Source organism: Carettochelys insculpta, chromosome 8 (assembly GCF_033958435.1).
Source record: "Carettochelys insculpta isolate YL-2023 chromosome 8, ASM3395843v1, whole genome shotgun sequence".
NCBI lineage: Eukaryota > Metazoa > Chordata > Testudines > Carettochelyidae > Carettochelys > Carettochelys insculpta.
In genome coordinates this window covers 8288315-8303493 of record NC_134144.1, presented here as the reverse complement: position 1 = coordinate 8303493, position 15179 = coordinate 8288315, and the positions used below count along the sequence as shown (strand labels likewise).

General features: G+C 42.7%; 1 protein-coding gene across 1 annotated transcript in view; it reads left to right on the top strand.

Moving 5' to 3' along the window:
* CPS1 (carbamoyl-phosphate synthase 1) overlaps positions 1-15179 on the top strand; it is a 134580-nt gene that overhangs the window by 45896 nt on the left and 73505 nt on the right. The window contains exons 14-19 of the mRNA XM_075000834.1: positions 3634-3823; positions 6332-6489; positions 7224-7352; positions 10108-10252; positions 11351-11561; positions 14573-14771. Of these exons, the coding sequence (XP_074856935.1) occupies positions 3634-3823; positions 6332-6489; positions 7224-7352; positions 10108-10252; positions 11351-11561; positions 14573-14771 (1032 nt within the window). The remainder of the gene's footprint in view (positions 1-3633; positions 3824-6331; positions 6490-7223; positions 7353-10107; positions 10253-11350; positions 11562-14572; positions 14772-15179) is intronic.

Below are 15179 nucleotides of genomic sequence, written 5' to 3'. Positions count from 1 at the left end.
GTGTGCCATGAATAACGGCATCTATAAATATTTGTGAGTGCACATGGACGAGAAATGCTCTCACGGCCCTTAAAAAAGCCCTTTTTGCTATTCACAGGCTAGATCCACTGAAACAGGTCTAAACACATGCAGGTGTTAGCATTCAAAAAGAAAAAAAAGAGCTCTCCTGTCTTATGGTGAAGACTCATTTATTATTTTCATCACAGTAACACCTAAGATCTGCAATTTCATTTCAGGGTCCATTTTACAACATACAGTACAAACACTTATTAAAAAGAGCTTACATGTTTGCCACAACAGAAAATAAGAGGTGGGTAAGATGAGCCATTGGGAGGGAGGATGTAATACAATTTAAAACAAGCATAGCATAGCACAATAGGCCTTAGCTATGGTCATTAGTGAGCTGCCTTGCTGGTGCCAGCTGGGTTTTCAGATGCCCTGGCACTGATGAGTATAAAGGAGGAAACTGAAATAGCTGGATATTATATACAGTCTGGTAGAAAATGGGGAGAGGTTCTCATGGAAAATTTCAACTTAAGCAGAGGGGAAAAAGTTTCAGTGAAATTTCCAGCAGATTTTTTTTTTTTTTTTTACTTTTTGACAGAACAAACAAACAAAAAAAACCCCCAGGCCCCTCCAAAATTGAAAAATCTTGTCAGTTCATTGAAAAAGCCATTTACCCTCAGCTTATTGGATTTCCCCAGATGTTTCCAGGAAAGCAGACAACAAGTGAAAAAAATTGCTTAGTCAGGAACCTGATTTTTCATCAACAAAAAGTTTCACTGTCTAGCCTTAGAAGATAGAATTTTAGTTCATCATCATATCATAGAACTGGAAGGGACCTTAAGAGGTCATTGAGACCGTCAACTCTACTCGCAGCTGGACCTATCACCATCCCTGAGAGATTTTTTTAATTTTAAAATCCCAGATACTTGTATAGCTCACTCAAGGCTTGAGCTCAAAGCCCAGGGTTTCCATGGCCGGTGCTCTAACCACTGAGCTATCCATCCCCACAGAGAAAAGAAACATCATCATATGACTTAGCTGACCAAGAGTGGAGCACAAATTGTAAACATACTTGGTGATCCAATGTGAAACCTAGCCATACATTTGTTCACACAAGTATTTTTGAATAAAAAACGCATACTTGCCAGTGCCAACCAGTTCACAGATCATTTGTGAACGGTGAAAAGGCTAAAGTAATTAAAATAATGATTTTAATATTAGAATTTGAAGAGGTTGGTTTCTCAGTGTACAGTTGAGTCAGTCAGGAGCCAATTCATTGTATTCTGCGAAACAACAGAGATCATGTCAGTTACCTTTTCCGACAAGCTGCACAATGGTAAGCCCACAGGGGCCTATAATTCTACTCTAGTTGTTGTATTTTACTCAGCATTTGCTTTTTCCTGGATAATGTGTCCCAGGTGCATCTTTGCTCCACAATCAGAAAACAAGTGAGGTTTTTTTCTTTCTTTTTGTGTAATGCCACTGGATAGTTAGCTCCTGGCAGATGGTAAGAATAAGATTTTTCAGATCACAGTGACTAGCAATTGGCTGTCCTGGTATGATAATCAGAAGACCTGGACCTCTTGGATGATCTGTCCTAGTGTTACATTTAACATAGTTACAAATCCTCCTCCCAAACAGTTGAATTAAGAGGAATTCCGACCTAGAAACTCAGAGAGAACCCTGATGATGTTACACTCTTCCCAGTGCATATCAGGAAGTGACCTCGTAAATAGGCTTGATCCTCACTGATGTCATAACATTTGAGACAATTCAAACACCTCTTGAAGCTTCCTACAAAGTCATTGAACTACATCCAAGATGTGCAAGTGTCAGAGTTCAGGGGATGACCTCCTCCTCCCTCCATGTACTCCATGTGATGGGGTGACTCTTGCAAGCGTAACCCCTCCGTTCTGTTGGCGTTACACAAGGAAGAAGGGATTAAGTAACGTGCCTGGAGCCTGTGGAGACAGTTAGGAAAGTACATGTTGAACCTCTCTATCCTGGCACCTTTGGGACCTGGTTGCTGCCAGATGAGAGAATTTGCCAGACCACGGGAGGTCAGTGTTGTGTCACAGCATTACCACCACTTCCACTGCTTACTGGGCTCTTCGAAGACTTTTAGGAGTAAATTACAGTTAAATAACAGCACAAAACACTGAGAGCCAGGACTGGTGGCTGTCAACAAACTTTATGGGACCACAGGAAACTTGGCCACACCCAGGATAAGTGGTCGTCCAGCTAACTCAAATCATGCCAGATTATGGATGTTGCTGGACAAGAGAGTTCTGTATTAGAGAGGTTTAACCTGTACTGTGTTAAAAGAAAATACCACCCAAGGAGCAAGGAGCAAGGAGCCAGCAGAGCTTTCTTCTTCCAGTGCTGTGTAATTAGGGAAAACATCTTGATTCTGCGGGGGCTTGAGCTGTTGTTCTCCTCGAGCTCTCAGTCAGCATGAAACTGCTTGTCTCCCCTTTCCAAGGATGTGGGTGCAGGAGCAGTACTCGTACAACTAGGACTGCTGAGGACAACTGCTGAGAACTACTGCCAGGGCAGCATTTTCTGAAGCACACTGATTGCATTGCAATAATGTCTTCTCGTATGCTGAGGAATTGCAGACCCTGACGTGCCAAACCAATGACTATTTTCTTTTTTATGATCTGTGGCTTTCTACATTCTGGTTTCCAGTTGATCTTGTAGAGGGCCTGCTTTTCTTCCTTATTTTCCTCCCCTCCAACAGTAGAACATTGATCATTCAGATGCCTCCCTTTAGAATTCTACCTTGGGAATCACCTTTTTTTTAACAAGAGATCAGTCATTGTAACATTACCGACAGTCAACATTTAGGGCCACAGTCTCTTTGCTCCCTGGTGCCACCTTTTTGGCTGCGTGCCATGCTGTTGTGTATTGGGTTGTTGTGGTGATAGATCTTGTCTATTGGGTTGTTATAGTGATAGATCTGATAGTTATCATGGTAATTGAGTTAGATCATTAGGTGGTTAGCCCAGGTTTTGGTTGATTGTAGCTTGTAGTGTGAGGTGGAATAAATGGGAAAACAGCTATCTATGTTCAAATGATTTCTTCCTAAACTTGGTGACTCCAACCTATCTATCACACCATATGCTCTGAGCCTGCCTGTGGCACGCAGGTACTATAAACATATGTAGTTGGATTCTGCTCTCACTGATACTCATGTAACTCTACTGGCTCTTCTGGGATGACTAAGTTGGGATTGATCCTGCTTTCAGCAGGGAGTTGGACTCATGACCTCCTGAGATAGCCTCCAAACCTGTGATTCCATGATTCTGTTTGCAGCAGTGCAAATGAGAATGGAAACTGATTGTACTGCCTCTGCCAGAATGTCTGCAAAAACCTTACAATAAAGGTTCTTTTCATAGCATCCTGGGGAGGTACAAAGAACAGAAAAGCACTCAGGTACCATGATCAGACACTTGATCTCAGGCTGTTCAGCCACAGAAGACACTAGTTTTAATTACTGACTAGTTTGAATTGACTGATATGTGACAATCTTCACTCGTAGTTACTGCATTTCTAGTGTCTCTGTTGTGTTACCTCTCTCTTTACACAGCTCATTTTAACACTGTAATGTCAATTTTCAATTCTCAGGAAGAAAACGTGAAAACTGTCTTGATGAACCCCAATATTGCCTCCGTGCAGACCAATGAGATTGGCTTGAAGCAGGCTGACACTGTCTACTTCCTCCCCATCACCCCACAGTTTGTCACAGAGGTCATCAAAGCAGAACGGCCAGATGGGCTAATTCTGGGCATGGGTGGCCAGACAGCTCTCAATTGTGGTAAGTACCATGGAACGGTAGCTGAATTAATCTCCCTAGCCCCACATCTGTCATCTTTTCACTTGGCTTTACCTGAGCAAAACTAGGAATCTCAGCCCAGATGATTCTCAAACGTCTCTACCTAGAGATACTGGCCTAATGGACCCATATAAGTATTAATTTTATTGTACCTATTGAATATGACTTGTGGTGGTCACGTTTTTTGTGTTTATCAGTTATGTAGAGCTCTTACAGAAGTTTCATACAATACTGTAATGTTTTGCAACAGTGGCTTGTAAATCTTGGTTTGTATGGTAGACTAGGGTCATGGTCTGTACTGAAACACTGAGGTGAAGATTGAAAACGGAAGCTAGAGGCATGGTCGTTTTGGTGTTGCTTAGCATGGCAGCACCAACTGGCACTGGTCCTTTTAGGATCAGAATTGGCTTCAAATCACAAAATTCAGATCTAAATGTCGCTTTAGTATATATTTAAGGCTTCTAGGGACTACTATGATCATCTAGTCTGTCCCACAGTATAAGGTAGACCAGGGAGGCCAACCAACTAGGGACAAAGAGTCACGGATAGAGTGCAAAGAGCCATAAGAGCCACACATTATCTATCAATCGATCAATCAATATAGATATATAAAGATAGATGAAAATAAATATATAATATGTGGCTCAATGCCCACCTCCCTGAGCCAGGCACCCCCAGCCCTCCAGTCTCACTCAATCCCCCTGTCCTCCTCCAGAACCAGCCACCCCCACCATCCCCTCACTCTAGCCTGATTCCGGCGACTCACCAGAGCCACCACTGCTACCCCAGAGCCACTGCCACATGCTTCTCCCACCAAGCAGTGAGGTGTGTAGAGTGGTGGACAGAACTCCCAGTACACAACTCTTTCATGGCTTAAAGAGCTGTGGGTTGGTCACCCTGACATAGACCAAAGAACCTCGTGCCATAATACCTGCATCAAGTCCATCATCTCCTGATGCAGTTATAACATATCGTTTGGAAAGAGGCTCAGTTTTGATTTAAACACTTAAAGTGTGAGGGAATCTACCACATTTCATTCTCATGCTTTAAAATATCCATGCTTCCAAGTTCATATTGTTGGCCCTAACTAGTACTAAGGAAGATACTTTTGCAAAATCTGGAGTGGATCTAGTACAGATGGTGACTGTCCTCAAGGTTTGCAAGTATTTGAATCTGTGAGCTATTGAATTCAGAAATTTTCTTAGTTGGAATTATGCCACATTTAGGTCTGACCTGAAACTCATCAAATTCAATGTAATGTTTCCATGTTTATTTTATTACAGTATTTCCCAGAATGGTCGTAGTTTAGACTTCCCCATAATTCCATCCTGTTACAGTAGAATTGGAAGGAGAATTGGACACTGTATTTACAAATTAAAGTTTTACCACTACCAAATATCTCATTTAGGGTTGCCTGTTCTTGGGATCACTTAGAATTATTCAGAGTTTAGCATCTCAGGCTGCGCTCTGTGGAACATCCCTTCATAGACAGGGACATGATTAAGATTGTCTAATGGAATTTGTCTGTCTCTAGTGACTGCTCAATTTCAAGGACTAGATTCCCTTCTAGAATCTTCTGGACTACTTTGGGCTTGTTTTCCATCGCCCTACACCTTGTGTAGTCATCTATATCAGGACAAAGGGAGTGTGAAATGTTTCCAACTGCAAATGGCAGAGTTGTCTTACATTCTTCATGTGCTGGCACATGCATTTACACACGGCAGCAGAGAGGCAACCATATATATTTAATTATATCCCTGGTCTGCTTGCTTTCCTGTGCAGAATCTGTTTCAGGTACTTGTGGCTTCAATACAGGAAAATAACCCTATTCTAGAAGACCTCCATGGCACAAATGCCAGGCGTCAGGGTTTGACCTCCTCCTCCCTCCCTGTCATGGGGCAAGTCTTGCAAGGAGAAGGGAATAAGTTACATGCCCACAGCTAGTGGAGTGACTTAGGAAAGTACAAGTTGATCCTCTCTCGTTTGGCTCCCTCAGGACCTCACTGGTGCTGGATGAAAGAATTTGCCAGGCCATGGAGGTCAATATTGTCTAGCAGCATCTCCTGCACTTCCACTGCTTACTGGGCTCTTAGAAGACATGTAGGGGTAAATTAGAGCTAAATAACAGCTAAAGAACACTGAGAGCCAGGACTGGTGGCTGGAAATAAACTTTATGGGACCTTGGGAACCTTGGCCACCTTCTTGTAAAGGGTCACCTGGCTAACTCAAATCATGCCAGATCATGGATGTTGGCACATGAGAGAGTTCCAAATTAGAGAGGTTCAACTGTATTTAATTGAATGCTTAAATTTAATCACATGCTTGTGTGCTGTTCTGAATTAGTTGGTTTTGACGCCAAGTTCTGAATCTTTTGAATTTAGAAGCTGGCGATGTGGATGGCTCAGCCAGCTAGTTGCAAAATCAGATCCCCATAAGCTTTCTTCTCTGTGCAGAGTTGGTGCTCAAATTCTAGCTCCATTCTTCCCACAGGAGTGGAGTTGTTCAGGCGAGGTATTTTGAAGGAGTATGGAGTGAAAGTCCTGGGAACGTCCGTTGAAGCCATCATGGCCACCGAGGACAGGCAACTGTTTTCTGACAAACTGACTGAGATTAATGAGAAGATCGCGCCCAGCTTTGCAGTGGAATCGGTAAATGCGATGAGTGTGGAGACACGAGTCTGCCATGCTCGACTTTATTATTTTTAAATGGCTGAAGCTGAGATTCCCCTTTTCTTTAGTGAAACTGCAGTGTGGAAGTGGATGGTACAGACTATACACATTTGTGTGGGCACGTAGCCACTAATGTTGGTTTGTAACGATAAGAAAAAGTTAAAACTGATAAATGCTCAGTGAGAGCATAGTCTAGGTGAGGAAAGACTGCTAGGCAATTGCTGACCCTTCAGTAAAGCAGCTGGGACTTTGAAATGCAAGTAAACTATTTTAGTGAGTGCTCTTATGAGCCTGTATCATGGGATTAAGATTTAAGGCATTAAAACTCAGCACTTTTTACTGGGACCCTCTCAAGAAAAAAGTGTGTGTGAAAAAGTCATTTGGTACTTTGACTCCCATTGGCCGTGAGCAAAGCCATGGTCTCAGAAAGATGTTGGACCAGATTCATACCTGCTGTAATTCTACTGTTGTCAGCGGAGATGTACCAAATAAGTCAATAGGAATGTACTAAATTTTAAGTCAATAGGGATGCCCTGGCATAACTGAAGGCAAAATTTGGCTCCTGGAGTCCCAAAGGCATAATTCTCTTTTTTATCCTCATTTGGAGAACTGACTTGTTGATGGGTTTCCCAGTAAACTATATAACCTGATGAGCATAGTTGAATCAGTTTAGCTCTTGTTGTTTTATCTGGGGTTTTTTGGTCTGCTTTAAGATTGAAGATGCTCTGAATGCCGCAGAAAGGATTGGCTACCCAGTCATGATACGCTCTGCCTATGCTCTGGGTGGACTGGGGTCAGGTATCTGTCCTGATAAAGAGAAATTGCTGGATCTTGGGACCAAGGTATGTATGCTGTTGATAGCTATAGGGATCTACCTTGCCATCTGACTCAATGTATTCTTGTAGTAGTCACTGTTTAGCATAATTCTACATACCTTATCTTACTGTTAAAACATTATCTTGATGCCCTGCAGGGTTCTGTCTTCCTAATACTTGCCGTTGACTTGAGTAGTCTCCTGTTAAATTCTGCCAGAAAACGACTCATAATTTGAGCAAATGTTTCAGCAGTTTTGGTCAAAAAGCAATGCAATGGTCTCTTTTCTCCAGCTCTCAGCAACCAATGGCACAAGGAAGATGCAGTGAAAGTAAAAGCTTACACTGGACTTAGCCATAACAAAGGCCAGGAATAGAGAGACTGGCAAATGCAGTCCTTTATTGTATTCGGTTCTTATCAGCAATATTTGTGCTGTGTCCGAATTCTGTAAGGAACTTGCCTTTCAGATCTTTTGAAAGGCAAGTTCTAGTGGAGCCACGCTAAACTGAACTGTCATGGCACTGCCGTTGACCCAGATACTCCTGGCAGTCGTGAGCAGTAGGGGAAGTCGACAGAAGGGCTTCTGTCATCGACCTCCTGCTGTGGGAATGATGGCAAAAATCAATTTTAGATATGTGGACTCCAATGATGCAATTCTTAGAGTTGGATTTGTGCATCTGAAATCGATTTTTATATCCTAATTTAGACCTGGGCTAAATGGAAGAGCCAGCCTGAGTTAGGAGTAGCTCCTTTTTCTTTAGCTAAGCAAAATGTGCTAATGTTTCTCTTACTGAGCTGGCTGATTAGAGCCAAGAGAGTAGCAGGTAAGCAACTAATACCACACTCATCCAAATTTACATTTCATTAAGATTCAAAATATTTAATAGGGAAAAGTAGACAAAAATGAACTCAGATACAAATATTTTATGTTTCCTTTTGGAAGTCAGCAAAAAAACAAACAAACAAACAAACAAAAAAAACCCAACCAACCATCACTACCAAAATAAGACATGCCACTTCACATGCTTCCCCATCTGGGGAGATTACGAGCGCAAGCAACATGTGACAGAGGTATAGTCTAGATGTTTAATTCACTGTCAGAAGGCTCTCTGATAATATGGGGATGTGTGTGGAAGTAAACCACCATGATACAATAGAATAGCGAAAGCTGAAGAATTGCTGCTTAAAAGGAGGGAGTGCAAGGCTGTGAATACTTGACCAAGGTGAGAAAACGATCATACTCGACTTATTTTCGTTCCCTGCAATATTTGCCAGCTTTACTTACATTGCACTTGCCATGCCTTTTCCCAATGAAAACAAGTCTAATTGAGTTAGGTTCTTTCTTAGGTGATTCTGTGCAAGGGAATTTCATGGATGCAGATCAGAGTATTATGTGAAAATGGATTATTAATATTAATCTACAATACAGTATCACCTACAAGTGTGGGGCCCTATGGTGTTTGAGGCTAAAGGACAACAGGGGCTGTCAAAGGCACAGATCCTTTGTCACTGAAGTCAATGGGAGCTTTGTTACTGATGCTGGTGGGCATAGTGTAAGGCCATTAGGCCCTAGCTATGTTACAGTATGTTTGGCATTTATCACATTCCGTTGTAGTAGACAGGCCTAAGTGTGATGAACCAAGATGTGGGTGGTGATGCTTAGTGGTTGGGGCAGGAGCTAGGCTAGTTGTTCTAAGGGCCAGTTTGCTGACTTGCTCATCCTGTCAGGTGTCATAATCCATTAGGGGCACAGCTGTGGCTCAGCTGTGCTCAGACACTATCACGACACAAAGTAAGTTAAATGGTGGCTGCAAAAATTAGAGTAAAAGGAGGCTGAGGAAAAGATTGTCAGATAATGTGTCTCTCAAATGGGCATCCACCAGTCTTTAGCATCACAAAAAACAAGCAGTCCTGTAGCACCTTAAAGGCTAACACATTTATTTATTTATTAGGCGATGAGCTTTTGTGGGTAAGACCACGGAAGCTCATTATCTAGTAAATAAATACATTTGTTAGTCTTTAGGTGCTGCAGGACTGCTTGATCACGTGTGTGTAATTTTTTAGCATTCCATGTGCGATTTAACTAACCCCTTGTATAACAGTTCATATTAATGTCAATTTATCCATTTGGATTATATTCATTTACCAGTTCAGGAATGCTTTCTGGGTTAGCTGCAGAATAATTCATAACTCTTGCTTCTGGTCAGTACATCACCGTAATTAGCAGTGTCATTAGTTGCTAGTGGTAATTCAGTGGTTTGTCCAAGCACCCGTTGCTTAATATCCCATTTAACCTTATACAAAATAGTAGCCCCATTGAGGTTAGGGAGGCTACTCACTTATATACAAATAAGCATGCAAGGATTTGCAGAAGTAAAACCTTATTTTTATTTGTTTATATTTCTCATTTCTGTTGCTAGCCCAAATATCCAAATTTCTTGTGCATCTGATCACATTGTTTTCCACAACATTTAAATAAAACTCATGCAAAATGAAAATTACAGGGCAATTGTGACGTAATAGTTCACATCTAGCTCTTATATAGTGTTTTTGATCAGTAGGTCTCCAAACTGATTTACAAAGTTGGCTAGTAGCATTATCTCCATTTTACACATGGGGAAAGTGAGGCACAGAGAGTGGAAGTGATTTGCCCAGAAACACTCAGTAGTGATGGAGCCTTAAGAATGCATCCAGTTCAATTACATGTGCTTAATAAAATGTATTTCCTCCTTTGTGTCCCCTTCTCTCTGTCCTTCTTCACTGATTCTTCAACCTAATTCCCAGGCATTTGCCATGACAAACCAAATTCTAGTGGAGAAATCCGTCGTAGGCTGGAAAGAGATAGAATATGAAGTTGTGAGAGATGCAGCTGATAACTGTATCACTGTCTGTAATATGGAAAATGTTGATGCTATGGGAGTACATACGGGTAGGTTCTTTATAAATCAGCATTTTCATATATTGTCTTTAGAAACATAGAGCTGGAAGAGACCTCAGGAGGTCATTGAGTCCAACTCCCTCCTGAAAACATGACCAATCCCAACTAAATCATCCCAGCCAAGGCTTTGTCAAGGTGGGACTTAAAGACTCCTAGGGAAGGAGATTCTACCACCTCCCGAGGTAACTCATTCCAGAGCTTCACCACTCTTCTCGAGAAAGAGTTTTCCTAATATCCAACCTAGACCTCACCCACCACAACTTGAGATCATTGCTCCTCATTCTGTTATTTGTCACCTCTGAGAACAGCCACTCTCCATCTTTGGAACCCCCTTTCAGGTAGCTGAAGGCTGTTATCATATCCCTCCCCTGCCACTTTTTTCTTCTGTAGACTAAGCCCAAATCCCTCTGCCTCACCTCATAAATCCTGTGCTCCAGATTGCTAATCAATTTTTGTCACCCTCCACTGGACTCTGTCCAGTGTGTCCACATCCTTTCTGTAATGGAGGTGCCAGAATTGGACACAGTACTCCAAATGCGACCTCACCAGTGCCAAATGAAGTGGAATAATCACTTCCCTACCTCAGCTGGCAGTGCTCCTACTAATGCATCCCAGTATGCCATTAGCCTTCTTGGCTAGAAGGGCAAACCATTGTCTCATATCCAGCTTCTCATCCACTGTAAGCATTGCTGATTATCCAGTCAGTTCCCAGCCTATAGTAGTGTTTGGTATTCCTCCGTACTAAGTGCAAGGCTCTGCACTTGTTCTTGGTGAACCTCACCAGATTTCTTTCTACTATGGCCGATACACTTTTCTGGCCAACGAGAGTTAGGATGTGAACTACACATCAGATCTAAGAGTGCTACCAGATCCGAGGCAGCACAATTTTCACTGCCCTGCGTCTTTCTGTTTTGACTTGTACTTCACCTGGTAGCACAGCCTGTACCTTACTTGAAAGGCCCCAAATGAGCCTCTTCCAAGGTGCCCAAAGTTCAAAACTTTCAAGCTGCAGGAAGTTAGCAGAGACATGACCCCAGTGGCCACAATTTATCACCACCCTCACATTTTGTTTTTTCTTTTGAAAAACAGGGGATTCCATCGTGGTGGCTCCCAGCCAGACACTGTCCAATGAGGAATTTCAGATGCTGAGGGAAAGTGCCATCAAGGTTGTCCGACACTTGGGCATTGTGGGGGAATGCAACATCCAGTATGCCCTACATCCTACCTCTCTGGAGTACTGCATCATTGAGGTGAATGCCAGACTTTCCAGAAGCTCTGCCTTGGCATCAAAGGCCACAGGGTAAGTCAGGAGGTAAAAGCTGGGGCAGGGAATGGAGCTGCAGAATGGGGCACCTGGAGCGGGCAACTTAGACACTGGGTATTAAAAAGCTTTCAAGAGGGGAACCTAGTTGCTATTTTTAGAGCGCACATTCCCTAGCATCTCTACTCTGGCTGAAAATCATCTCTGGGACCATACGGACTTGGTTATGAAAGAGCTCTCTGCCAGATTGAATCGAATGGTATTGCTAGCTACCTTTGTTTTGTTGGCTAATCACAAACTAATCAAGGGAACAGTGGACAAATCTGGGTGGTTAAAATTGGCTTCTTAATTGTAGTCTGCAGATGCTGCTGAGAAGTGTAAATTAGTCCTTAATTTACAGTTCTCAACAACTCCTGGAGTAACAAACTGGAGACAGACAGCAATAATTGACTGCAAGCATTGGCTTGATTTCATTTTGTTAGCTGACTCTTGAGTGAAACAAATCCATTTGTCTTGTGCCTCAGTAAATACATATACAAAATAGTAGCATGGCAAACATAGAACAAAGGAAGTTTTGCTCAAAGGAATCAAGTACTGCAGTTTGGAAAGGTACCGAATAACCGCATCTCCTATTGCTTCAGTGAGAGTTGAGTGCACCAAGCATTCCTAAAATAGGAACCATCATTTGCATGCCAAACAAAAATTTAAAAAAATGCCACTGGCTTGTAAAATGTGCCACCAGCTTTAGAACTACAGTCTGGAAATACCAGACCTGGCTGGCTTGCAAATGGAAACGGGTTTGGTGTTTAGATCTTGGGCCCCATTTAGCCCCCTGACAACAGCATTGAAGAATTTGGCTTTTTCCTGAGAACAATACTGTATGTATTGTGACTTTTGTTATGTCAGCAAAAGTCCCTTTTTTGGGTGAAAGAGTGACGAGTTTTGTGATGTGTGTGGGAAGAGATACTTGGATTGTAAACACTCCAGGGTGGGGACTGTCTTTTAGGTATGTGCTTATATAACGCCTATTACAATGGGGCTTAGTTGCTAAACACATGCCAAAACAGGTACTCCAGCAGCTTATATTCAATTATTAGCCTTTCCAGTGGCTTTGCAGTTACCACTCTTGCATGGTCTGGTGGTGATTCGGCGTTACAAGCTGTTCTTAAAGATAAAAACACTCCTGTTATAATGGAATAAACTAATTTCCACCCCAGCCGGTGAGGCTTTCTTCATCAAATGGGAGTTGTGCAAAATAACATTCTTAGCAAACGTTGAGGCAATGGAAAATCCTGCTGGATGTTTTATAATCCATTCGGCTTCCGCAAACTGGGGTCTTCTTTGAGTGCTTGCTCATGGCCTTTCCAAGTTACGTGTGCCTGTGCTCACCGCGTGTACCAGTGCCAGAATTCTTTTCCCTCAGTTGTATCTGGTGGGAAGCAGTTCTGGTGACCCCCCAGGAGTGGCTCAGGTATCACCATGCCCTTTATTGCTTTTGGATGTGTTTCTACCCCTATTTAGATTTGTCCATTTTCTCTAATTTCAGTCCCCCCCTAAAGCTCATCACAGAGCCCTGTTCAACTGCTGGGAGAATTTACTTCTGAGTGTAGGAGGACCTTTGTGGCTTTTGAGAAATGCCTCAATCCTGCTGATTTCTTGACTCCAGGGATGTTTCCCAGCATGCCTAAAAAGACTAAAATCTGCTTTTCATTTGCATTTGCTAAGTGGTCATTACTAATTCATGTTTCCTTCTGCAAGCACAGCATGTGCTACTCCAGCAACTACTGCATGACTGCAAAGGCTGTTCTACCTCCTGCCAAACTGATACGAAGGGTCATCTGCATTGCACATGAATGTACATGCCGATAAACACTAGTCCCAGCATTAATTCACTCCCACCCAACCACTGATCTAAGATGTTCACTTGCCCTTATGTACTGAAATAAGGTGGACTCTCACTGTAGGTTGTGAAGATACTCAGTGGCTTAGCTATTATGTGGAAAGGACACTTGCTCATCCCTGTTTTAAAATTTCCACTTTCCCACAGCACTGCCTCTCTGGTCTCCTCTTGTCCCTGTCGAGTTGCCTAAATTCAGTGGCACCCCAACATTTTCAGGAGTTCCAAGGGTTTCACAAGTATCAGAGGGTAGCTGTGTTAGTTTGTATCTGCAAAAACAACAAGAAGTCATGTGGCACCTTATAGACGAACAGATATTTTGGAGTATAAGCTATCGTGGGCAAAGATCCACTTTGTCAGATGCATCTTGCATCACATCTGATGAAGCCAGTCTTTGCCCATGAAAGCTTTTGCTCCAAAGGATTTCCCAGAGGACAGTCAATTTACAGCTTTGAATGATTGTTCCGCCCCTGTTCCAATCTGCTGCACATTGCTACATTTGAATAAGCACATACTGATAGTCTGACCATGACCACCCTGCATATGTGGGCTTTTCATTCTCTCCTCAGGCAGAAGTAAACTGTTATAGTTCTATATCTGTAACTGTTATAGTTAATTGTTGTTGATATTTGAGGAGTACCTATAGGATCAGGACCAGGGCCTGATGGAGCTTGTTGTGCACACAAATATAGTAGAATGTGGACCATGCTCAGAGAGGTTACGTGCCAAAGACACAAGACAGATAAACAGTGGCAGACCAGAAATATTATCATCCCAATTTTACAGCAGGGGAAGTGAGGCACAGAAGGATCAAGCGATATGCTTAAGGTCACGCAGGCAGTCTGTGGCAGAGGCAGGAACTGGCCTTGATCTCCTGAGGCCCAGTTCAGTGCCTCAGCCACAGAACATTTTTCCTTGATAGCTGATTCCTACTCCAGTGCGCTGTATGGGCCTGTGATGACCCACACACTGCATCCATGCATGTTGCTGCTCTCCGGAACTCCACACTCACACACTATGTGCCAGAAGTGCAATGCCATCCCTACGCAATGCAGTTACTACTTTTATTGAAGTAGCTCAGAGGATAATAGATTTCCTGCTTCTCTACAGTTCCAACCATAATGAATATTGCACCCCCTTTCATCTTTTCCAGGTACCCATTAGCATTTATTGCTGCCAAAATTGCTTTGGGGATTCCCCTGCCAGAGATCAAGAATGTAGTATCAGGAAAAACCTCTGCCTGCTTTGAGCCGAGTCTGGATTACATGGTTGCCAAGATACCTCGCTGGGACCTGGACCGCTTTCAAGGCACCTCAAGCCAGATTGGCAGCTCCATGAAGAGTGTGGGAGAGGTGAGCATGGGGAAATTCTCTCCATTTCCTTTCCTGTCTCCCGTGAAATTAACTTTTCTCCCTTGTCTACTCTCTGGATGCTGCTCCTTTCTAGTCTGCCAGCAAGCAAACCTGTAAGGCCACTCTTCACAAAACAGATGCTAGTTCTGCTCTTGTACTTTTGTTCCAGTTATCAACTGCTCTTACAAAGGTGTTTAGTGTATTTGTGGCTCAACATGACAGCATGTACTGGAGACTATTTTTTCATGTCAGAAGGTGGAGAAAGCTACTCAGAGAAAGGCTGTTCTAGATTTGATTTTAACAAATAGAGAGGAACTGGTTGAGAATTTGAAAGCAGAAGGCAGCTTAGGTGAAAGCGACCATGAAACCGTAGAGTTCCTGAGTCTAAGAAACAGTAGGAGGGAGAAT